The 24,502-nt window shown below is 49.6% G+C and overlaps 9 protein-coding genes across 9 annotated transcripts; 4 read left to right on the top strand and 5 right to left on the bottom strand.

The window, feature by feature from the left end:
* Positions 1-342: 342 nt before the first annotated feature.
* On the bottom strand, positions 343-1,757 carry LTR84_009806 (uncharacterized protein; the record flags this gene model as incomplete). The annotated part of the gene is made up of 2 exons (XM_064853345.1): positions 343-624; positions 690-1,757. The coding sequence occupies 2 exons, from the start codon at positions 1,755-1,757 to the stop codon at positions 343-345; spliced, it is 1,350 nt and encodes a 449-aa protein (XP_064709744.1).
* A 1,491-nt stretch (positions 1,758-3,248) lies between these two features.
* LTR84_009805 (uncharacterized protein) lies at positions 3,249-3,815 on the top strand (the record flags this gene model as incomplete). Its single annotated transcript, XM_064853344.1, has 1 exon — positions 3,249-3,815. One exon carries the CDS (start codon positions 3,249-3,251, stop codon positions 3,813-3,815), a length of 567 nt encoding a protein of 188 aa, XP_064709743.1.
* Positions 3,816-3,936: 121 nt separating this feature from the next.
* LTR84_009804 (uncharacterized protein) lies at positions 3,937-4,767 on the bottom strand (the record flags this gene model as incomplete). Its single annotated transcript, XM_064853343.1, has 1 exon — positions 3,937-4,767. The coding sequence occupies one exon, from the start codon at positions 4,765-4,767 to the stop codon at positions 3,937-3,939; it is 831 nt and encodes a 276-aa protein (XP_064709742.1).
* A 475-nt stretch (positions 4,768-5,242) lies between these two features.
* On the bottom strand, positions 5,243-6,766 carry LTR84_009803 (uncharacterized protein; the record flags this gene model as incomplete). The annotated part of the gene is made up of 3 exons (XM_064853342.1): positions 5,243-6,066; positions 6,130-6,253; positions 6,314-6,766. 3 exons carry the CDS (start codon positions 6,764-6,766, stop codon positions 5,243-5,245), a joined length of 1,401 nt encoding a protein of 466 aa, XP_064709741.1.
* Positions 6,767-7,278: 512 nt separating this feature from the next.
* Positions 7,279-9,185, top strand: LTR84_009802 (uncharacterized protein; the record flags this gene model as incomplete). Its single annotated transcript, XM_064853341.1, has 5 exons — positions 7,279-7,421; positions 7,481-7,912; positions 7,971-8,731; positions 8,791-8,895; positions 8,968-9,185. The coding sequence occupies 5 exons, from the start codon at positions 7,279-7,281 to the stop codon at positions 9,183-9,185; spliced, it is 1,659 nt and encodes a 552-aa protein (XP_064709740.1).
* A 355-nt stretch (positions 9,186-9,540) lies between these two features.
* On the bottom strand, positions 9,541-11,883 carry LTR84_009801 (uncharacterized protein; the record flags this gene model as incomplete). The annotated part of the gene is made up of 5 exons (XM_064853340.1): positions 9,541-10,481; positions 10,532-11,372; positions 11,422-11,496; positions 11,551-11,676; positions 11,725-11,883. The coding sequence occupies 5 exons, from the start codon at positions 11,881-11,883 to the stop codon at positions 9,541-9,543; spliced, it is 2,142 nt and encodes a 713-aa protein (XP_064709739.1).
* Positions 11,884-13,969: 2,086 nt separating this feature from the next.
* On the top strand, positions 13,970-17,425 carry LTR84_009800 (uncharacterized protein; the record flags this gene model as incomplete). Its single annotated transcript, XM_064853339.1, has 1 exon — positions 13,970-17,425. The coding sequence occupies one exon, from the start codon at positions 13,970-13,972 to the stop codon at positions 17,423-17,425; it is 3,456 nt and encodes a 1,151-aa protein (XP_064709738.1).
* Positions 17,426-17,798: 373 nt separating this feature from the next.
* On the bottom strand, positions 17,799-19,061 carry LTR84_009799 (uncharacterized protein; the record flags this gene model as incomplete). The annotated part of the gene is made up of 3 exons (XM_064853338.1): positions 17,799-18,534; positions 18,639-18,977; positions 19,045-19,061. The coding sequence occupies 3 exons, from the start codon at positions 19,059-19,061 to the stop codon at positions 17,799-17,801; spliced, it is 1,092 nt and encodes a 363-aa protein (XP_064709737.1).
* A 2,161-nt stretch (positions 19,062-21,222) lies between these two features.
* LTR84_009798 (uncharacterized protein) lies at positions 21,223-22,151 on the top strand (the record flags this gene model as incomplete). The annotated part of the gene is made up of 3 exons (XM_064853337.1): positions 21,223-21,409; positions 21,461-21,702; positions 21,750-22,151. The coding sequence occupies 3 exons, from the start codon at positions 21,223-21,225 to the stop codon at positions 22,149-22,151; spliced, it is 831 nt and encodes a 276-aa protein (XP_064709736.1).
* Between the last annotated feature and the right edge of the window lie 2,351 nt (positions 22,152-24,502).

Below are 24,502 nucleotides of genomic sequence, written 5' to 3'. Positions count from 1 at the left end.
TGCGGTGATCGATGCAGGTTGGTCATTAGGATAGAACCACGCTCTTAGTGGTGGTGGGTGATCGACAGATCGCGATAGTAATGACCGGCTTTTACTCCGCTAGTCAATTCTCAATAAATTCAGAATAACATTGACCAAATCTCTGTTGGCAAAAATGTGGCTTGCCGAATTGCCCACTTCCAGCTTGTTAGTTTGTGCGACTCTCGTGAACTCATTAGGGAGAGTAATTACTGATTCACTCAGAGGAAGGGGGTGAAGAAGGGGGCGTCTTCATAAGCTTCGCCACCACCACATTGTATATTTTATCGCCAAAGATGAAGGTATTACGCGATTTACTTCTGCCTAGGCTAGTCCAAGAGGCCGCACGTTCGCAGGTGCTGTTTTCCCCGTTATCCAATCGTGATGGTCGCCCAAGAATTTGTATGATCTAAGATCACCTGATCGAGCATGACCTTCGAAATGTTCGGCTCTTGCAGCTCTCCCACATAATCGACCGAGCTCGCCGCTTGCTTCCCTGCTTCTTGATTCCTGGTAGGTAACTGTACGCAGGAACTTGCCTACCCACAAGCCACCTGTATAACGGGCGGCCTTCCGGGTTGGCAGCACATGATTCGTTCCGATACACTGTTGCGGGATTAGTTTCTCTGTTTTTTTAAGAGACATAATGCAGAGTTTGCGATCTGGCATACCTTGTCTCCATACGATACACAAGTCCCCTCGCCCAAAAAGAGGGCGCCATAATGCTTCATCTTCTGTAAAGCCTCTCGAGGGTTTTGAGTGAGTATCTGTACATGCTCGGAAGCGTACACGTCTGCGAGGGCAAATGCTTCGTCCAGACCATCGACGACGATTACTTCTCCATAATCCCTCCATGACACCCCAGCAAGTGGTGCAGTGGGAAGATGAACCAGGATTTCGTCTATAGCCTCGATCGCTTTCTGAGCTAGGGTGTGGGAGTTAGTGATCAAGATCGCCGGTGTATCCGGACCGTGCTCGGCTTGTGACAATAAATCTGTCGCGACAGTGAAAGGGTCCGCGTGCTCGTCAGCGACGATGAGAACTTCAGTAGGCCCGGCGAATAAATCGATTCCAACCTCACCGAAGAGTGACCGCTTAGCCTCCGCAACAAAGGCGTTGCCCGGTCCGGCAATAAAGTCGACCTTCCGAACAGTCTCCGTGCCGATTGCCATGGCGGCGACAGCTTGAACACCCCCAAGAACGAAAATCTCATCAGCCCCTGCGAAGTGCATTGCTGCAATTGTCGACGTAGGAAGTTGCCCATTGATCGGAGGAGTGCAACCAATAACATGTTTGACTCCTGCCACCTTTGCGGTTAGGATAGTCATATGTGCAGATGCCAGTAATGGATATCGTCCGCCCGGGATATATGCTCCGACTGTCTCTATGGGATTGTTCTTCTGGCCTAGGAAGACTCCCGGCTTGATTTCGAGCTCAAATTCGGATATGGACTTTCGCTGGGCTTCGGCGAATATCCTGACGTTGTTTTGAACCTCCTTGATATCTTTGATGATTTGCTCTGGTACCTGTTGGAGTACTTTCTCAATGTCGTCCTTTGACAATTTGAACGACAGCGGGCTCCATTTGTCGAATTTTTCTGAGTATCTGCGAACAGCTTCATCACCGTTGGCTCTGACGTCGTCTAGAACTCCCTTGACAATTGATGCCACTCCATCGTTTGATTTGACTCCATTGGCTGCACAATTCGTGGAGGGCTTCTTCAAGTATGTGGTTGGCATTCTGGAAGTCGGAAGATCTCTCAGTACTAGTACTTTACTGGCTATTGGGTTCGATCTCTATTAGTACGCAGCATCTGTTCCATCGAGCCTCAACGTTTTATAGACGCTGCATCTAGTCCAGGGCTTGTCGCAGGCGGAGGACTCCTGTCCGCGAAACCAATGTGCGTCGGCTCCACTCTCCACCTTCTACTGTCATGATAATGCTTGTGTCGTTTTGCTTTAATTCACCCATGAGATCATGACTGTGACGGGCTTCTGTCCGCCACGACATATAATCTGAAATCAAGGGGCAGCAGACTAGGTTCCAAGACAACGAAATCAACTTGAATTCTCCCGAGAATTGCAAGAGCATGTGCAGGACCTGTGCGGCTGTGCCTTTGAGCCCGAAAAGTTTACAGGTTGCAGGAAATATGTCAGCTAGATCTTTTCCTATTGCCATCTGGTATATTCAGGGTTGTAGGACTGGAAGGTATCTACCGTCAGGTAACCGAGGATCCTACATATCAAGGTGCTAACTATCACGGTGGCAAGACCTCTGGGACTCATCCGACTGGCTCGCTCTTTCCCAAGCTACATAGCCACACAATGTCTGTCATTTTCAACTTGCGCTGGCTAATCCGGTCCCGAGGACTTTTATCATCATTAAGATTACTTCTTAGATGTATAATATGGTATCGGTCGCAATTTGGTTTTAGCCCTTTCTCGGGTGAATCGCCCGCGATCGTGTCTGAGTCCCGCCTTACCGCTAGAACAGGGTTGTTCTGACGTCGACCCGATAGAGCCAAAGAAGGTTTCACTTGTAGACCTCGACATAGTTTCTAGAAGCTCAGGGGACTGACCAAGGCTCCGCTCATTGACGGGGACCACAACATAGTTTATAGGATCACCAGTGCAACGAATCGGGGACTTCTCATGTTGGTGTTGCGATCGATGTTCTTCATTGGCTTCCGAGAATGAGTGTGAATGGAAGATGTCCTTCCCTAGGGCCTGCACGTAACAAGATCGGAAAAGCTGCCAGATTTTGACTTTGGGCGATAGAATTTGCACCTGACGACCTCAGAAGACTTTTTGAGCTGGATTGCCAACACGTTGCTCGAAAATGTAACGGTGTGGTTTCGCATCGGTCGTGCTGATGTCTCGTATTTGGTTCGACATTGTGATGTACTTCACTCAAGAGATTTTGGACGTACACTGTGAAGATCTTCAGGAGTATGAGCTTTGGCGGTCGGATTGCGCTAACAGGACAGATGGTTTATAAGAAGAAATAAGACTTCCGCTGGTGGAATGGTAGCATGCTGAAAACCACAACGTGGAGCCGAAGTCCCACTTCGGGGGTCAGATCGCGACTATTTCTAAGCACTCGATTAATAATGAAACTAGGGAGCCCATCTTAAAGACCAGGCGTTGCACATGAATTGTTAACTGAGTTTAAGATTAGTTTGAATTTACTGCAAGTCATTCCTTCACCAAAACAAGCATATCTAAGCCAGTATGGGTGCTTCAACGACACTTCTTGACAACAACTTGCCAACCCTCAACAGGTTCATCACGGACCACAACAAGCACGGCGAAGCCATTTTCAGTGAGAAAATTGAGGAGAGCTTGGAATTTCAAGAGCTTCCAGATGGGGCTCGTTTCTGCCTCGGATATACGACTCGGAGTACCCCTGTGGACATGAACGAGGAAAAGGACCTCAAAGTTTATACGCAAGACCTTGTGAACAAGCCGGGAGTCATGATCCCTGGCGGTTCAGTGCTTCGGATCGTGGACATGATGCCAGGGGCTCTCTCGCCCATGCACAGAACCATAAGTCTCGATTACGGTGTCGTGATAGAAGGCGAAGTGGAGCTGGTGTTGGATTCTGGAGAGAGACGGCTGATGAAACGGGGAGACGTATCTATCCAACGAGGCACGATGCATGCGTGGCAAAACGCAAGCAGTACTCAGTGGGCTAGAATGTTATATGTGCTGCAAGAATCACTGCCTGTCACTAGTAGCTCACAGCCTCTGGGAGAAGATTATGGTGGAATACCCGGAGTTAAGCCTTCACACGAATAGATATTTGCCTGAAGGAGAGACAGATCCAGGCACATCAAACCTGCTGTTACATAATCTCAAATGTCTTCGATAGATCATAAGCGAGGTTAACATAGATTGTATATATTTGTGAGGAATGGGCTTAGTCCACAAAGAGGCCACCGTTCGCATGGAGATGCACTCCGTTGATCCATCTCGCCCGCTCTTCGCACAGAAATGCAACCGCGTATGCAATCTCTGAAGCTTCTGCCATTCGAGGAGCAACTGGAATACTGTCGATTATCGGCTGCAAGATCTTCATGACTTCTGGTCCAGCTGCCGCAAACCCTTCGGTCCGTGTTGGTCCTGGGCTGACAGCATTCACCGTACATCCATATTTCCGCGAGAGCTCCTTGGCCCAGCAACGAGTAAAGCTGTCCACCATGCCTTTCGTCCCCGCGTAGATGGTCTGCATGGGTGGAGGTGCTCGCGACGATGCACTGCAGACGTTGACGATCCTGCCTCCAGGTTGTGTGAGGTGCGGTAGTGCGGCCTGGGTAAGCAGGAAGACTCCTCGCCCGTTGATGTTGACCAGTAGGTCCCATTCATCCAGCGTTTGCTCCTCAAACGGTTTGTTGACAGCGATGGCTGCATTGTTGACTATGATGTCGATCTTGCCAAACGCTTCGACGGCCGCTTCCACCACTCGAGCAGGGCCCTGTTTTGAACCCATGTCCGCACAGACGGCTCTTGACGGTGTTGGGAGAATTTCCAACACAGCATTTGCTTCGCCCTCCAGGTTTGGCAGAGGGTAATTGATGACCACCGATGCGCCTCGAGATGCTAATTCGACAGCAATCGATTTACCTATTCCCGAACTTGATCCTGATACGATAGCCACTTTCCCATCCAGGGTATTGCCTGCCTGCTTTTGCAGAACGGCATCTCGCGCGGCAATCAGCACCGAGTCGTGAATCGAAGAAAAATCAGTCATCGTGAAAATTGCTGTCTCCTTGCTCCGATGAAAGATTTTCAAGCTAGATTCTCAGTACGTGTACAACACTCCGTTCTGCGGATACTGTGTCCCGTCCAATATAATTCTCTACTTCCTGCAAGTTTGACGCCTCCTCCACACTCGATAATGGTCTTCCCGGTAAGTGGAGGGCAAGAATTCCCCACAAACACCACCCGAGGCCAATGTGAGGCAGAAAATGTGGCGCCCTCAGGCTACCTGGAGTGTCACTGCGCCTCAAAGAAAAGGTTCTCCCATTTTCTTTGAGACGGATGACAACCACGAATAAGAAGATTGGATTCAGCAAGGAGTTACGTACTGAACCTCAAAACGTGGACGTTCTGACGCGGCATCCCACGGCAATCTACTAAGACGATCCAAGAAGGAAAGGATATCACTTTTAAGCAGCTGAACAATGTTTTACTGATTTGAGCAGACGTATTGAAATACTCTTCAATCAATCCAAATGCAATTTGTCAATATTTTCTAGTCCTTCAGCACCAGAGGCGTCGCCAGGGATCAAGTATCCACAGATCCTGGAAGTAGGGTCACGCCGCCTCCTGATCTCCATTAGGCGGTTTGCTTTATCATCCGTCCAGAATTTGGTCTGCCTGATCTGGAAGTCTGAATCCCCCAGATAGGCGCCCTCACAGTGAGGGGCCAAGTCCTTCATTACACCTCGGGTCCATTTCTGACACCGCTCGTCGTCATTCTCGTCTTCCCAGACTGTGTAAACTGCAAAGTAGTGATCGGATTGCATACTCAACGCCATATCAGGGAGCTCACGCCTGCTGCACGGATTCATGGCAAACCAGATGGCGAACGCTTTAGGATGAGGTAACGTGGTGAAAGAGGGCTCGAGGACTGCCGCGACGTTGCTGTCATTTTTAATGTATCCGTTCTCGGCGCAGTAGCGATGACCAGTTGGGTTCGCCAGTGCTTGAGCCTTGTACTCTTCTGCCAGACTCGTTGGCTCATTTACGATCTCAACTAAGAACCCTTCAGGTCTCGTCGTGTTAGCCAGTTCGAGAGACTTGACCGCTTCTTCTCTCGTGTTCTTGAAGGTAACGAAGTGGGCAGTGATGCAAATCTCGCCAACCTCTGCCGGTGTGTTTGCGCAGGCAACAATCTCGACCGCATCGTCGAAACCAGGGCTGATTTTCACCACCCAATCCAGCACCTCCGAATATTTCGAGATGGGATATACAAAAGTGGAAGCTAGCATGCTCGTGTATGACTTCCGCACTTTAAGGTGGAACTTAGTCACAATGGCAGGGAATCCTTTTTTTCACCGTTAGCTCCCAGTATTCCTGCTGCTGACCACAAAAGGAGACCATCACTCACCAGGCCCTGCACCTCTCGCAGCGAAGAAGAGATCGGAGTTTTGTTCCTCGTCTACACGGACGAGTTCGCCATCCGCTGTCACGACGTCCAACGCCACAATATTCTCACAAGCCCAACCCCAATTCTAGTATTTCTCTATCAGTGCTCGCTTCCTATAGTTGTGATCACATCGATAGCCACTCACCTTGCAATTCCAGCCCATACCACCCTGCAACAGAAATCCCCCGAGACCCACGTCAGGACAGTGGCCTCCAGGGAATAGGAAGCCATGTTGACCCAGGTAGTTGTTCAATACATGCCCAGTCGTGCTCGGCGAGACAGTCACAGTGCCAGCATCCTTATCAAGAGAGATATGCTCCCATTTGCCCAAATCCAAAAGAACGGCATTATCGCGGACGCTCCAGGCCGCCCAAGAATGACCCCCGGACCGCACTGAGATTCTCAGCTGCTGCCCAATCGCTAACTTCACTGCCTGGACGATGTGCTCTTCACTTTCCGCCTCAACCACAGCCACGGGGTATCTCTTTGGTCGTCGACGATTGAACACACGTCCAACGCGTGCTTTTTCGTACCGTTCTTCGTCTACGGAATGTCTCCATATGATGGGCATATTTGCGGCAATATCTAAAGAACCCATGGTTCCATAGAGATAGTAAGATGTTGTGACAAATTCCGATCAGCAGCACCTGAGATGTTAATTACCTGTCCCGATGGCTTAGAACACTCGGCAGAATCTGATAGAAGAAGCAGTGCCTTTCGTGATCTCGAATCGGCAGTGGTTAGTATTTGGACAAAAAGTTTGAACGGTTAGCAGGCGCGCCACCTCGTATGTTTCTGAATGGAGGACTTCTTCCCTCCACATGCCCACATCCCGGCGTTTCCAGCACTTCCTCCCCAGAGCAAAACTTTCTTCTCGCCACCGCCGGCCCCATGGGGAAGCCGACGACTCGCGCCGGCATAACAGAAGTGCACTTTCCGACAGAATTTTTAATAGAACGCCTCCTGACTATAAGTGGCTTGATGTATCACTTCAATGGCGTCGTCAAGGCTCCAAGCTCTTCACTTTGCCCGCGAATACGGACTGTAGGCTAGTTGGCATACTCATACCACCTAAGTTTTCCTTAACACAGTTCAAGCCCATAAGCCACCATGGTCAATTACACTACTGAAAGAGATCCCGATGAGATTCAGCGAGGGGGGAACTTGGGACATCTACGCCTCCGGCATATCGAGACAAACGAGATAATATTGATCCCAACGCCCTCTCAGGATCCAAAGGATCCCCTCACCTGGTATGCAACTTCCTTATCATGCTGTAGCAGCTTCCATGCACCGATTAACACGTCAAAAGGTCCAAGGCGTACAGAATATATCTTGCACTACTAGTATGCCTCGCCATGTTCTTCTGCAACTTCCTCGCCGCGGGCCCAACCGTCGCCATCGTCGATATCACCATTGACTTCACCGGGGTTGCTCCTCCCATGCCCGGATTCCCCGCAGCCATTGCGAAAATCTCATACCTCTTCACCACCACTGCCCTGCTGCAGGGCACTGGTAACTTGATCTGGATGCCATTGATCATCAAATATGGCAGGCGGCCAGTGTATATCATTTCTTTTGCCGCATACACGGCCACCGCTATCTGGGCTGGAGTTTCAAAGAGCTATGCAAGTGAGCTTGCATCGAGAATTCTTATGGGATTCTTCGCCGGGGCAGGAGAGTGTGTTGCCCCACTCACCATCTCTGACATTTTCTTTCTACATGAGCGAGGGCTCTTCATGGCGTAAGTCCTGCAGGGTGGATTGACTTTGGATTAGCTGTAGGGTGTTAACGACTCTCAGGATGTACACTGTCGCGTTGTCGGCCGGTGTTTCGGGCGGTATAATTGTAGCTGGACTCGTCACCATCACCCATTCCTGGCGGTACATCTACTATATCGCCACTGCCCTCATTGGTGCTCTTACTATCCTGGTCATATTGACACTCCCGGAAACCTCGTTCAACAGAAGCACGGAAGCTGAGAACGCGACAGCTATCGAAACGAAAGTCACCAATTTGCAACAAGATATCAACAAGCGCAATGAGTCGCAAGTCGAGGAAGCAGAGCACAAGACAACGAACCACCAGCCTACTACCTCACACGCTGAGAAGGAGAGCTACATCCGTAGTCTCCGTCTGGTCGCCGGGACTTTCACGCAAGAGAGCCTATGGCGTATCGGTTATCGGCCTGTGGTTCTGCTACTCCTACCGCCTGTGCTGTGGGCAACCCTGGTCATGTCAGTGACGATCGGATTCCTCGTCGCTATCTCTGCCAATTTTGCAAGTGCTTTCTCACAGTTCTATGGATTCAGCTCTTGGCAATCCGGTCTTGCGTTCGTCTCCGGATTGATCGGGACATTGCTTGGTATCCTGGGTGGAGGCTGGTTCTCTGACTGGCTGGCCGATGTTTTTACGAGGCGAAACGGCGGCATTCGAGAACCGGAGATGCGTCTGCCTGCAATCACTGTCGCTCTCATCGCTGGACCTCTTGGATTGGTGCTTTATGGCTGCGGAATCGAATATCATTGGCACTGGATTGTCCCTACAATTGCTCTCGGATTGCGTGAGTGTTCCATTTGACTATGACATCTGTCTCACGCCATACCTGACAAGTTTTGATAGTAAGCTTTGCCATCGCACAAGGAACAAACGTTTCGATCGTCTACATCATTGATTCATATCGTCCCATCGCAGGCGAGACTGTGGTCACACAACTAGCCTTCAAATGTAAGTCTCCAGTCACGGCCAAAGGGAAACCTTCCAAGCCAAGGTGGTCGGATTCTGACAGCCCTCCTACAGCGGCCTTTGGCTTCTTGTTATCATTTTACACCAACCCGTGGGTCGAACTCCAAGGTTACGCGCGGTCGTTTGGCACCATGGCGGGAATCTGCGGAGGCGTACTTCTGATGTGGGTGCCGCTTTTCTTCTACGGTCGCCGAATTCGAAAATCCACCCTGCAGTGGAGGATGATCCAGAACCTGATGCAGTGGGATAAGGATAGAGAAGTCGGCGAGTAAAGCGAGATACCGTGGCCGTATTAGTCTGCCGGCTCAGAATACCAGAAATAAGGGAGATCGGTAGTTCATGGGACATAGGTTGACTATCTAATTTGAGCCTCGAGCGGCACATAATGTCGACGCAGAAGTTAGAGATTCAGGCTACGTAAACTGGATTTGTTCTTTCCCAGAATGCGGTGGCCCTGAGGATGAATTGAAGATAAGAATAAGAAGCCATGGGGCCTCAGGGAGTGTCACTTGTAGATTCTGTCCGTTTCGAGCGTCTCCAGAATTCGAATCTTTTTGAGATGTATAGCCTCCATGATTGAAATAGAGGTCTCTGATTCACAAACATCTAAGCTATTCACTTCATGTCTCAATATATCCTCCTCGCTGGAGCAACATCAGGGACACCTTCACCCTCAACGACCTTAGCCTTTACAATCTCATAAATTGGAATCTCCCCCAGTCGTGTGACAATATGGTGTAATGTCGGAAGTGCATTCCAATCAAGCGGGTCAATCTTGATATTTGCTCGTGAGGCCTTCCAAACCCTTTTCGTGACCGGCTGTGGCTTCTCCTCCGCGAAGGGAACGAAGACGGGGTACTCGGTCTCACTCTGGCCCTTGAGATCTCTTCCTACTTTGGGATAGTATCTGTGCACCAGTATGCCATCGTCATCCTCGCCACTGACTTTTCCGGTGGCAGCTGCCAGATCGGTATCCGGCTCTAGACCATCGAGTGTGAAATTTCCCCACAGAGATCCTTGCCAGCTGGTCTTGATGCGGTAAGAGCCTGTACCGTGAAAGATATCGATAGCGGTATAAAGCTTGGGCATTCCGAGTTCCTCTCGACCAGACACAATTGGATCCGTGAGAGATTCGAAAAGAATAGGCATATAAGTTCCGCTGATGATCTGGCCATCTGGCTTTTCATACTCAACACCATGGATGTAGAGCCCAATATGACTGTATCCGGTTCCACCGAGCCACTCCATCTTGTCCAGGGTGGTGCAACTAAAGGAGCAATATGCCACTGTGCCAGGAGATTTGAATCGGTAGCCTTTGGCCCCAGGCGGGAATAAATTTTGTAGAACGGTTCGTGAGGTCTTGAATTTTATCGAGGCAGTTCTAAACGTTGACTCAACCGAGTTTCGAGCCACACCGTAGTGCGACTGCCGCGGACCCGGCATTGGTCCAAATGCAATGGGCATGCGCCAGTAGATCTTGGGATTCTGTGCCCATTTCCACTCTCGGAGCCTTTGAGTAGAATTGTCGAACTCGTCGTGACCGAAGTTGTAGTTAGTGTATTCGATCACTACAAGGGTTAATGCTTTGGCCTTCATGAATCAAGATTGGGGATCTTACTGTCCAATTTTGCGTCTTTTTGAACATCTTTGCCCAATTTCCGCGAGTATTCTTGCATCCTGTTTGCTCTCTCATACCTGATCGTTTCGTAAAGTTGAAGTCGAGCCGGCACGTCGCTGCGTTTCAAACCTTTCTCCAGCACTACGCTCAATGCAGTGGCGTCCTCCATGGCCACTGCAGCGCCCTGGCCTTGATGAGGTAGGAAAGGATGTGCAGAATCACCGAGCAGAACAAGTCTGTCGTTAACCCATGTATCCAGTAATGGCATGTCTAACAGCTTCCAAGATTTGAGTGATTCCGCGTTGGCTTTGCTGATCAGAGCAACACAGCTCGAGTCGAAATCTTTGAATACTTGCAGTAGAGCTTCTTTATTCGTGTCATTGTTCCAATCGTCTCCAGCCTCGGATTCTTCTTCTGGGTAAATACACACAAAGTTGAGGAGAGTGTTGTCCGATGTGGGATACATGACAACCCGTCGATCCGTACCATACCATATCACGAGATTTCCAGAATGGCGAACAAACTTCTCTGTGGCCAGGTCTTCTTCGACAGCTTTTCGGTCAATCAAGAATCGGAAGGCGCTCTTGCCAGAACCAAGTGGTTTCACAATTTCGCCACCAGCAACGTGTCGTCGAGAGATGGAATGGACACCGTCAGCACCGAGGACTAAATCGCCTTTGACGACTGTTCCGTCCTTGAGAGTGATCGTTCCCTCATGTGGGTTCAAATCAACTACTCCGCTGCTGAGGTTTAGTGACGCGGGTGGACCTACTTCATCGTCGCTGGTGGCCAGCTTTTTCAGGGTTTCGTGAAGGCGTATGCGATGTGTCAATCGCCAATCCTAACTCAAGTCAGAGTGCGAAATACTGTAGCCGGGATATGTTTCTCACGTGTTGCCATAATTTATTAGATTCAGTCAGGTCCATTGACCGCTGGAGTTCACCATTGGAGTTGTACTCAGTCAACTAGAGAGGTCGATTAGCCGTGACAACGCGATTACACAAGCAAAGTATCCATACTCGCTCCATCTTGTTAGCTTCAATGGCCTCCATGTTGACACCAAGCCTTTTGAGAAGCCCGTTTGCATTTGGTGCGATATGAACAGCAGCTCCTGTTTCTCGAGCGAATCTACTCTGCTCAAAGATCTATTTGGACAAGTAAGTTGCTGTACTCAATCAACCGCGTTGACTGACCTGGACATGGTGTCCTTGTTTTCTCAAGCCAATCGCGGCAGCCAAACCAGCAATACCGGCACCAACAACCAAGATATTGAGGCTTTCATCTGAAGATCCATTGATCGTGGATCCATCCAACCCATTCGTAATGCTTGTTCGTATAGCAGTGGTAGTCATAGTCAAAGCTTCCCTCAGAACCAAATTAATTGACAATGATTGCAAAAAACACAATTTGTGGGCGCCAACCCCTTTCCTTTATGTTCGACATTGCATTCGATCTTATGAGGTTTGAATGATGCACCTGTTCTTGCCGAACCGAAGTCAGTGCCGAGCTCTGGAAGCAAATTCGCGGTTACAAGGGCAGATCTCCACAGCATCTCGGGATGTGGAGATACATTGTGGACGTCCTACGTTTCGCTCTGCAAAACAACAACAGCTCCAATTACTGAATTCCAGTTCCAATTCCAGTTCCAGCAATAAATCACAGTCAGTCATGACAAATCAAAGTACGAACCAAGATCTTTCAATAATGTAACTACTAATATATGGACCGAAAAGACCGCCGGTGCGTTTCTTCTCCCATGGATCAACCATGATGCTGGGAGAACCAGACGAATCGGCCACTTCCTGTGAGAAATGTGACGATGGGGCAGTTGCAATTGGCTTGAGGGGTGAGGTCATGGTGACCGGGTTTCCACGCGGGTTGTGATGCGGTAAGAGACATCAGACCGATCCTCGGGCGCACATTGGGGGGCGCTCTAGGCGACAGAATCCAGGTTGCAATGAAACCAGGCCCTGGGAAGAGACCAGTTGCTCACGTCCATCGGCTGAAATATACTGATTACAAGCTGAACCCGGATGGACCGACTGCGAAGCGATGTGTACAGACCATCTGACTTTTACTATGCAATAACATCAATTGCGTCGTCAAGGCTTCTCGTGACGCATGTGGTAAGTGCAGGCTCACTTCCTGGGTTTATCGTGATGGACAGATCTCTGTGGATCGGGTCACAATTTGTTCCCATGAGTTAAGTGCATGACAAACCTCTATCTGAGCGGCTGAGTACGACCACGAGCCCCTTAAGACCAGAACTGCGGCTTCTGAATCTGTGGAGGTTGCCTCTTTAACCCACGATCCCATGTTGTGGCAGATCTTCATGGTGTCCGAAATGGCGCCGGTGAAGGATTTTAGAGCTGCCGTACCGAAATCTTCCTTAATACACTCGGTTTTTAACACAATGTCCAGTGCGTGGGAAGAGGTGCCGCAGAAATTGAAGCTCGCTCGAACATGCTCCACAGTAATGGCGATATCCTCAGTTCCATCCACGATTGCAACTGCCCGGACTTGATGATACCTTAAGCGTATTCGCAACATCAAAAGCTGAGATCTTAACATTTGTGGTATCCGCAACAGCAAAATTTTTATCGTAAAAACTTGCGAGAGTGGACCTCTTATCGACTATCGTGTCAGTGTCTCTGTCCACGACTGGAAGTAGCGTTTTGCGAATAACTCTATCCAGTCCCAGCGACATGGTTGATATTTGGATTTTTGTTCGTGAATTGACCTTCGTGACTGGAGGTTCTAACAAATTCCACAACAATGCAATCGCCAGCTCCTATGGCTTCTCCAATGCCTGGACATTGGATTTGACGCGCGTACGGCGAATCACCAAGTATAGACACATCCATATCGCCCCTGTTTTTCTAGCAAGGGTCGTGAGAACGAGACCCTTGCATGAATTCCAAGAATCAGATACTGGCTTGGGGAAAGTGATGGAAACTACCTAGATGCCTAGGTATCTAGGGAAGGATGATAGGTGGGCTGGTGGAGGCCGGAAATGAATACGAGGTACGAGTAGATGACTACATGGGATTACCTGCCCGTAAGTGGAACAAACACCACATGCCACCCCAACTGTGAAATGGACCCATGAGAGAGGTTCAGTTCGCTCGCTTGACGAAGCAGGTTAAGGCATACCATTTTCCAGGTGGAGACTGTGAGTCGTAAAAGCGTGGGAAGCAACTTGAACTTGAAGGACCGGGGTACCTCCTTGACAGGTTTCTGTGGCGCGCTAACAGAGTGTCACGTGACTGCGCGCCACAAAAAACCACTTTACGCGTTGAGTCCACGAAGACGTCATGATCTTGCCTTTCTTGAGTCTCTGGAGTGCAAATTGTCTCGACGCCACGTCAAAGCCCTCAATGCTGCGCTCATACCTGGAAACCCTTGCCAGTGGACACTTTGTCCTAGAGATATTCCCTCATGGCGAAGTTGCAAGCGGCCACTGTATCTAACATACCCGTAAATCGCAAGCGCAAGCGACAACCCAAACCAACTCAGGAACCACGGCCTGCTTCAGAATCCGATATCACGATCAATACTGTTAGAACCACAACTACGACCCAAGTCCCTACCAAAACTCACGATGGAGGCAGTGCTACGAGGCGGCCAAAGACAGCCACGAAACCTGCTCTTCTCCGACGGAACTCCTCCACAAATTTGGTGCAGACCGACATCCCTTGGCCGGAGCATTTCAAGTACCTGTCGCAGCTGCATAGGGCACTGAACCTTGTCTATACTTTCTGTTGCACCAGGAAACACTTTGCGACAACATGGGAAAATATCAAGTCTGCAGTTGAAGGACATATTAAGAAGCCGCTTCTGGTCGAGGAAGTGGCGCAGGTTAAAGCATTAGTACCACGAGCGATCAACTTTGCATATGTTGACGAGGAGCATCTATTGGTGACTCTCATGGGAGAAGAAGATGGGGTGAAAGGGGGCAGGGCTGATCATTTTCGATCTCTCCAACAGGATGAAAGTGCGCCTAAGAATAAATCAGAGGACCAAAAGGAATTGCTCTTGTTCGAATTCACTGATGGCGATCTCAAACGACAAGTGGTCGATCCTAAAACAGGCCAGCCTGTTAAAGCAACGCAAAAATTGAGAAATGAAGAACTCAAGATGCCAGTGTTCAGCCAAAAGTCAATGTTGAAGTTGATCGAAAAGCGTAATGCCAAATTCGTGTCAGCCATAAACGCATTTTTGAACCAATGCGCAGAGGATCAGACAGACGCAGTTGAGAGAATTCTCGACTCCAAGCAGCAATATATTCCATATCCGTCTTCCAGTAATCCCTCCACACCTGGGCCAGAACAAGCAGGGCCTCCAAAATCTATACCCAAGGAGCGTCTATCAATATCAGAAATTGTCAAGGACATTACTGAAATGGAGTGGTACAGCAATCAGATTGTGCCCGATGGGCATCGAGTCTTTGATCCGCAACCAGCGATATACGGTGAACTCAAATTTCAATTGTCTCAAAACCTGGTGAATGCACTTTACAACAGTCGAGGAATCACTCAATTTTATTCGCATCAGACCGAAGCGATCAATAATCTTCACGAAGGAAACAATGTGATTGTATCAACATCAACGAGCTCTGGAAAGTCATTAATCTATCAAGTGCCAATGCTTCACGAGCTTGAGAAGGATCCAGAGAGCCGAGGCATGTACATCTTCCCAACCAAAGCTCTTGCGCAAGATCAAAGGCGAAGTATGAAAGAATTATTGAAGTATATCCCAAACTTCCAGGACGTTATTGTCGAGACCTTTGATGGTGATACTCCAATGAAGGAGAGAAATCTTATTCGAGATGAAGGACGTATTATCTTCACGAACCCAGATATGCTTCATATCACCATTTTACCACAAGAAAGCAGCTGGAGGACATTCCTGAGACACCTCAAATATGTCGTCGTTGACGAACTGCACGTATACAACGGACTATTTGGAGCTCACGTAGCCTTCATCATGCGGCGGCTAAGACGAATATGTGCAGCAGTAGGAAATCGCAAAGTCAAGTTCATCTCCTGCTCGGCCACTGTGGCCAACCCTGAAGAGCACATGAAGACAGTCTTTGGTGTTGAGAAAGTGAAATTGACAGATTTTGATGGCTCACCATCAGGCCGAAAGGAGTTCATTTGCTGGAACACACCCTACAAGGATCCTGGTGATCCATCTTCTGGACGGGGTGATACGTTCGCCGAGACTGCTCGCTTGATCTGTCAATTGATCCTCAGGGGTGTGCGAACCATCGCATTCTGTCGAGTTCGGAAGCAATGCGAAGTACTACTGGCAGCGGTAAAAGCTGAATTTGTTGCACAGGAGAGGCCAGAATGTGCTGCTCTTGTTATGGGATACCGTGGTGGCTATTCAGCCCAAGATCGGAGACGTATCGAATCTGAAATGTTCGGTGGCAAACTCATGGGAATTGTTGCAACAACAGCCCTTGAGCTAGGTGTTGACATCGGATCCCTCGACGCTGTTGTGACTATGGGCTTTCCATACACAATTGCTAATCTAAGACAACAAAGTGGTCGAGCTGGGAGGCGAAACAGGGACTCATTATCAATTCTTGTCGGTGATTGTTTTGCAGTCGATCAATATTACATGCAGAACCCGGATGAGATCTTCACCAAGCCTAATTGCGAACTCCAGGTGGATCTCGGAAATGAGCTTGTGGTTGAAGGTCATGTTCAGTGTGCGGCATTTGAGATGCCAGTTCAACCGGACGAGGATGTCAAATTCCTGGGGAAAATGCTACCAGAGATCTGCAGTTCCCGGCTTACGTATGATCCCCTGGGATTCTACCATTGTAATGAGAGATTCCGACCGTCACCTTCGAAATGTGTTAGCATCAGAGACACAGAAGATGGTCACTTCGCAGTTGTTGACATTACACATGGTCGGAATATCGTGCTGGAGGAGGTCGAACCATCGCGTGCTTTCTTCACACTTTACGATGGCGGAATATTCCTCCACCAAGGTCGCACATACCTGGTCAAAGAGTTTTCTCCGGAGCGGAAGGTTGCTCGAGTACAGCTAGTCAAAGTCGACTGGACAACACAACAAAGAGACTTCACCGATGTCGACCCCATCGAGACCGAGCAAGTCCGGCGTGTTTCAAAAGAATCTCTGACCAAAGCATACTTTGGCCGAATCAAAATCCAAGCTGTGGTGTTTGGCTTCTTCAAACTCGATCAAAAGCGACGTATCCTGGACGCCGTGGCAGTGGACAATCCACCCGTCATCATCTTTTCACGAGGCTTGTGGCTAGACGTCCCCAAGTTTGCGTTGCAGATCCTCAAAGACAAACGTTTGAACCTCGCGGCCGGGATACATGCGGCTGAGCATGCGATGATGAGTCTGATGCCTCAATTTGTGGTTTCGATGCCCGGTGACGTGCGGACTGAATGCAAGAACGCTCTCAAAGAATTTGCCAAGAAAGAAACACAAAGGAAGAGGCCTGCACGTTTGACATTCTACGATGCGAAAGGCGGTGCGGCAGGTTCCGGCATTGCAGCCAAAGCCTTTGAGTTCATCGACGTGCTTCTGGAACGTGCTGTCCAGCGTGTTTCTGCTTGTCACTGTATCGAAGGCTGTACGGAATGTATCTGCGATGAACGATGTAAGGAGAAGAACATGATAATGAGTAAAGCGGGTGCCGAGGTGATTTTGAGATCTTTGATCGGCGCAGAAATTGATATCGATGCTCTGCCCGAAGGTGAAGAGGAAAGAGTCCCTGCTGGCGTGGAGACGGTGATTTTCGCGGAGGAGATTATGGGACGGAACGGTCAGCGGGTGGTGGAGAGAGAGTTCATCAAGAGAGAGAAAGATGATGATGAGGCTATCGTGATTAAAGATGAGCCCGATGATTGATGAGCCAGAGCCGACGGAACTTATTAGTGCTTCGGCTCATTTATGAGTAACGATTGTCAAACCCAGCCAGCACATTTTGGAGATGTTCTGGAGAAAATTACAACACAGCCAGTAGCAATAGCTGAAATATTGAGCCCAAAGCCACGCAGTCAGCTATGGTACAATTGCCAGTATCACGTCCAGTGCCCCATATTGTATATACGAGAGCTCGACACTCCACGAGATAAGTTGTCACTGGTGGTCAATTGAAACTTGATTAGAAGGCTGTCAAATCCCGATTCCGCATATCCAAAGACTATCATACAACCGCAGAAAAGCCGGTCTAGATTCTAGAACAAAAAGCTAACACCATGCATCCCTAACGAACCCAAACTCACAGACCCTTAGTCACATTGGCGACAAAGGCAGCAGTCTCCCTACGCATGGTCTGCACGTCGATTTTACCGGTGCCATAAGCGGCAGCCAAGGCGGCCTGGACCTCTTCGTCCTCGAAGAGGGTCTCGTCACCCTCGCTTCCCTCGAACGCGACGACGGCACGCCAGTACTCGTCATCGGTTGCCTTGAGGAGGTCGTTGCGCAGCACGGCGTTCCTGGCGACCGAGTAGGCGCGCAGGTTCGTCGAGGCCATCTGCAGCGAAACGTTGGCCTGCGTGAGCATCTCCTCCTGGCGGCGGCGCGCGAGCTCCGGGTCTGCGGACGCCGGGGCGCTGAAGAGCAGGAAGCGCCGCGTCGCCGACGCGTAGATCAGGAATGCGACGGCCGCGTCGAACGCGCAAAGCGTCACGTACCGCAGAGAAGCCGCCAGCCAGAACGTTCCGGCCGGAGCGGGCATGCTCGGGTTGATGACTGGGTAGTAAGAGCTGGTCAGGTATGCGTCGATGCCGAGCAGGACGAGGCTGCCAATGAGGGCTCGCTGCCGCCAGTGGTGTGCTTCGATGCCGGAGACGGCTTCAGATGTTGCGATCCCCACGAGCAGGATGTGCAGGAGGTGAGGGCCCAGGACGTTGGTCGGGAGGTGGTACAGGAGATATGATGTCGTATCGTCCGGGTGGCAGAATGTACATTTCAGTAGTGTTGAGGGGCCGAAGGCGAGGTACATTTGACGGACGCTGGAGGTTCGGTCTTCGGTCAGCACGGGGATAATTTGCTTCACTGGCTAGGTATTGGCAGGGGGAGAGAACAGGGTAGTCCAAGGTAGTTTGCATGGACGTACGTGGAAGAAGTAAGTTTCGATTTGAGAGCCTCGTCAACAGAGGTCAACATGCCATTCTCACGCATCAGGGCCAAGCGGCCGAAGAGAACATCTGTCGACATCATAAGATGCGACTGGGTGACGACGAAGATATTGTGATCTTCCAGGGCCCCTCGGAATGGTAGCGAGGCGTAGAGAAAGAGACATATCGAGGCAAAGAGCGCGTTGAGCCCTCGTCCAGTCTTCTCGGGTAGCGGTCTTGGTGGCGGCCTGGTTCTGATGGCTGTCTTTACCACGCGATAGTAGTTGATCGCGCGTGGAAGAACGAATGTGAAAAGCAGCGGCCAGAAGGGCTTGATGCTTCATAATGGAGTTAGAATGATTTTTGTTTGAGTGTCGGGAAAAGGGAGGAGACGGGATGGCAAACCTCTCTAGCAATCCCATTTTCAATGGCAGCGATGTAGGAAGAGGTCTGCTTTACATCACAGATTGTTGAATATTATGGATGAATTGAAGACTTTCTAATCGATCTCTCAGTGCAACGTGGGTTTCATGTCCTGCTGGCGACGTTGAGACCAGAATGTCATGAAGTCGGCTCAGCTTAGTCATCTGATATTTGAGGAACGATTTGGCTGACGCGATAGAGCGGCGTCAAGTACACACTGAAAAGGATGAGATCAGGCTGAGATAGAATGAGCACAGCAGGCCCCATGGTAAGACGGGCTATATGAGGTTTATACAGCTAGTGCTACCGTGTGGATTTACAAGATCGAACAACTCAAGGCCCAGCATGTCAACTATCCGGCACTCTACGGGACTGCGGTCTTAAAATACCAAGTCATCAAAGTGGGAAAAGACTGCGATATCAAACGGCTCACGAAGGGGTCCACGATACAGATTCCTTTCAGGCTATCTAGTTTTGAACTCCAAAGGACTTGTGTGATCTCCAACTGTGCAGCCTAATGGTGTCAATGTCGCGCACCATAAAACACCTCGCTAAATTCATTTCGTCCGTCCACAGTGAGAAGCATGGAGGTTGGAGGGTGTGTGGTCAGTTGCAGTCATGCGCATACGTTCTCTCGTGCCCCTGGACCAACTGAGGTTGTGTTATTTCTGTTTCGCAGAGCCGCCGCCACCTGCGGCCGCCTTTTCTGCAGCTGAGAGAAAGAAAGGTCAGACAGAAGACAGTCCAAGAGTTCGCTATATATCACCCACCTTTTGCTTGCTTGGCACGCATTATGGCGGCCTGGTCCTCTTTAGTCTTTGCGAACTCGGTGCCGGATTGTGTGTTCTTCTTTTTCTGTTGCATTGGGCTGGTCAGCGTCCAGTGAACTTGTGATTACGGGCGGGCTTCCGTGTGAGTGTTGGTGGAAGAAGCGTGTCGTGTGAGAAGTAATATTGGATCGAAGAGAGGGCGAAGCTGATGGTCGGTCGGGTTCGTGCCACCTACCTGTCCAGCCTGATCTTTGAGATTCTTCTCCCGAGCCTTGTCTCTCTGATTTCCACGAGTCATCTTTGCAGGTATCTGGTCTCAGTAAGCTGCCAAAAGGATAGCAGGCGCGTGGTAAATCAGATTAGTTGACCACCGAGGTGTTTCAGTCGATTCCTGGTAAGATAGAAGTGCAGCTGAGTGCAGTCGGTGAGATGGAGGGATGAATGAAGGACCAAATCTGAGGCAGCGGCGGAATAAGATTTTTGGGGGCTATAATGTTATAGCAGCAAGAGGAACCATCTGTTTCTGGGCAAGGCAACCACGACCACTGGCACGTTCCTTCCAGTTTGACTCACCACCGTGACCTTCCTTCAAGTTGTCACCAGCGTGAGCCCTGAGGTGGTAATACGGCAGTGACGACCTGGTAAGAGTAAGAATTGACGCAATTACTTTTCTCCGGCAGGCTACAGCCATATCAACTTCAACCTTGTCAATGACATGAGGCGCCTGATTCATTGGTCGGCAATCAACTCAATCCTGAAGCGCGTTTCAGGTTCTCTCAGGCTTCACCTGGGAGACAACCCACAGCCACTCCTTCACCACGCCTCTCGAAAGCCTGAGGAAATCATCATCTCTGCAGTCTTTGAATCATCTCAAGATCGATCATTTCTCCATGTGGTCAAACCAAAATGTTCCTCCATATCTGAAACTGCATGTCTGTTTTCTCAGACAATTGCCACATACAGCCAATAGTCGCGTTCATTTTCTCAAGTGCCCAACCTATATACTACAGCTTTGATCTCATGCTCGCGCGCTTACAACAATAATAACTCGGAGTCATCGATTTGTGGTCGACCTGTCGATCAGAAGGTCTGTGAAAGAGCCTTGTCCGTTTTGCCGTACTTCGTCCAGAGTCCAAAACTGCCTTGCTTTCCCATTCTGACCAAATCTTCACTCTTCCCTTCCCTATTCATTTTTCCCGTGGCTGCTCAATAGCCTAGCGCAGTTCTATTGTTGTATTCATCATCTGTTCGTACTATCACTGCCTCTCGCTCATAACTACACCTATACTCCTCCTTGACAAAGTTCTTTGTGCACTTGATACCCACTCAAACAAAAGCCTTCAAATTTACAACCTCCTAACAACATTTAATCAATATCTATCTCGAAATCATGCCTATCTTTGGGAGATCGTTGCTCGGCGCTGGATACGTCGTGCTCAATATCATCCGGGCCATGAACATAATAGCATTTCTCTCCATCATTGCGGCGAGTTCAGTCATGCTGGTCAAGACTTTCATCGTTTCCAAATTCTTCTTCTTCGATGCTTGCGAGCATGTCATCAGAATCATCATGGGTGGTATGTTCCCAATGTCGTTTCAATCTGGTTGGCAAGACTGAAATCCCTCAGGTTTCCTCATCCTCACCGAGCTCCCTCTCTTCAAGACTTATGTCTCCCGCAATTGGCCACTCTTCAGTCATCGATCTGGTTTCGTCATGCTCGGATTCGTCATGATCTTCCTCGGCATTAGCATACTTGGCAATCTCAACAAGGAAGCCACGAGTCAAAAGAGTTTGGGTCTCCCATTCTGGCGTGTTGTGATTGCTTCAGGCATTGTTGTCTTGGTTATGGGTCCCATCAACATCCTGGCTGTGAGCTAAACTTCCCTACCGACTCAATAATAACTAACTGATCTCAGAGCTACATATTCCGAGACAAGGAGAGCCATCTCACAGCACGTCAAGTTCGATCTCATGGTGCAGTGGCCTCCCACAAGGCAGATGTAGAAGCATCGACTCCCAAGTTTCCAAACCGGAAAAGTCATTACCGCTCCTTTTTCCTTGGCAGCAAGCGCGATTCTCTTCCATCATATTATTCCCGCAAGAACAATGGTGACATGACCCAAACGCCAAAGATGCACATGGCCATCTCCAGCCCTTTTCCTCAAGATTCATCCTTGACGAGAACAGCTCAAAGTCCGGGCGGGTCGAGTTCAAAGTACAGCCACAGCCCCAAGAGTGAACGCTATGCAATGAGTCCCGAGTTGAGCAGACCGAACCTGGCACATCATCCTGCCATGACCCTTGGGCAGGCGATTTAAATGGGAAGGGAACATAGTGCGTGAGATAATTGATGAACAAATGAGCACATATTCCATCGGGAGGGATCTTAGATCTTCAGGATCTACGCATGATACCAAGGTGATCGACAAGGCGTTCCTTACTCGAAAAGCAACCGATCGGTAACAAAGTCGATATTCTAGCCTCGCGTGATATCAATGGACATGTTTTCTGTTACAAGCAGAATCCACCAAGCATTAGATACATGCCATAATAGTGTTGTCCATGAATGAAATTCTACCAAAACCTCTGTGCATTCACGTGCTGATTTCCTGCTGCTGTTGAATTTTGGTGACAATGACCCGGTATGTATCGAAACATGAATCTCGTGGGAAAATGATAGAATGGATTTGTACATGTAGATTCAAATCGAGCATTCAAAGAAACAATTCTACGCCATTAGTGTCCTGTATGAAGACTCGTAGGCTCGTAGCCCAGGGTCCACATCACGTCGAGTTTGTGAAGTTGGGGTCCAGGAGTTGCGAGATCCACTGATTGCATTCGAGACGAGACGAGACGGGAAATCCACGGTTGCCTCATCGGTCCTTTGCCTTTGCCATGTTTATTTCCCCCCTTCACTTGTCTGAAGTCGCCACCACCACCGTCTGTCTCTCTTGCCTCTACAAGCCGATTCGGTGCCTTTGTCAGATGCTTTCCCTGCTTTCTTGCTCGTGCACTGCAGGCTTGGGAACCCCTCTCTTCTGACTCGGGACTACCTAGCCGCACGGGAACTCTTGTAGTATCTGCAAGTAGCTCTACGATCAGGTTTCTGCTCTCCACCTTTCCCCCATTTCCCAGTCATCCTTCAAATAACATTGCACTCACGACCAACACAAGCAACGCCCCCAAAGCCCCAGCTCCATGCAAGCTGCATGGCTAGACCCGTACCCCGTGGCCCCCATCGTCGTCCAACCAGATGACACTTGAAATGGTCCGGAGCCTCTGAGATGCAATCACAGTCCCCGTTTCACCATCTTGGGACTCTTGGATTTCCTAACGTGGTGTCTTGTTGTGAATTTCATCGTCCAGCAGTGCTAGAATCGCCACTTGAGTGGGGACACTTGACTTTCTGAGAGCCATGGGACTGGCGGATGAGAGATGCAGCTACGAGGTTCAATGCTGCTTGTCTTGAGGTAACAGGGAGGTGCCCCCAGCCTGGGGAATGCTTGTGTCTTTTAGTTGTTGTTCGGTTCAAGCACAGGTGAGGTGGGTTTCATCACTGGTGCTTTTGCAAGTATATAGCAGGACAGAGGACGAGGTGTAGTTAGAGCAGACACCCGGCCACTGAGGTCGACACCTATTGTGGTTTCCCACATAGTTTACTCTACAACGCACGTCCTCATATACCATGAACCCTCTCTGGGGGACCTTCTCATGTAGACCACAATATCTGACTAAATAGAATGCTCAGGCTCCCACCACTCTTCAAGGGAATACTTCGTACGTCAAGTACACCCAGACACCCACGACACCAACAACAAGCAAAGCAATCAAACCACCCAAATCCATGGGCGGGCAAATGAACACACAGCAGTAACTAGCAGCTGGAAACACATTCCACGGTTCTAGTCCCAGCATGAAGGTTGGTTGGGCAGCGATAAATACGAGGAGTACGGTAGGTACGTACCCAGCTAAATACCCTAAACTCGAGGCTAAAGAAACCCCGAATCCACCATGGGTGCACGGCGATGGCAAAAGAGCAAGAAGCCCAGAACCAGAGCATTCCAGGCCCGCCGATCCACCACCAGGGCCGCCACAAACGAGCTCAGGCTTGCCCAGGTCGCCACAAGCCCCACGGGTAAGGCGGTCAATGAGCGCCAATCAGACCAGACCAGTTTAGTGAGTGACTTCCCAGGTACAAGCTTGCCGGCAGGAAATTGACCAGACTCGTATTTGGCGATGCTTGCTGCTCACCGACTCGCCATGTACCGAGGGTGTACCTCGTAAGTCCCTCGTACAGATTCTTATCCGTGACGTGCCCACGTACTCGTATGTACCTACCAGGTTCTCCCCCTCACCTCCTGAGGTTGGGTGTGTTCTTTTCAGCTCCCTTCCTGGCACGACGCACGATCAAAGGCTGAGTTGTCATGTGCGTCTGACTGGATGCTCAACACACTACCTACAGTGCTATTCCTCTCTGTGATCACTGGCCAAGATACCTAGGTGCTCTCTCTATGTAGATGTATGTGTGTGAGAAATTCGTCCCTTGCCTCTTTGGGCCTCCCAGTGTACTGGACCTAAGTGCGAGGTTGCTGGATTCCAATAAAATAAATACCCCGCACTGATTTGTGCTTTGCTTATCCTTCTTATCTGTCGAAGGTCGATTTCTAGG

This window comes from Exophiala bonariae, assembly GCF_035927105.1.
Source record: "Exophiala bonariae strain CCFEE 5792 chromosome Unknown scaffold_4, whole genome shotgun sequence".
Classification (NCBI taxonomy): domain Eukaryota; kingdom Fungi; phylum Ascomycota; class Eurotiomycetes; order Chaetothyriales; family Herpotrichiellaceae; genus Exophiala; species Exophiala bonariae.
This window is presented reverse-complemented; position numbering and strand designations above follow the sequence as displayed.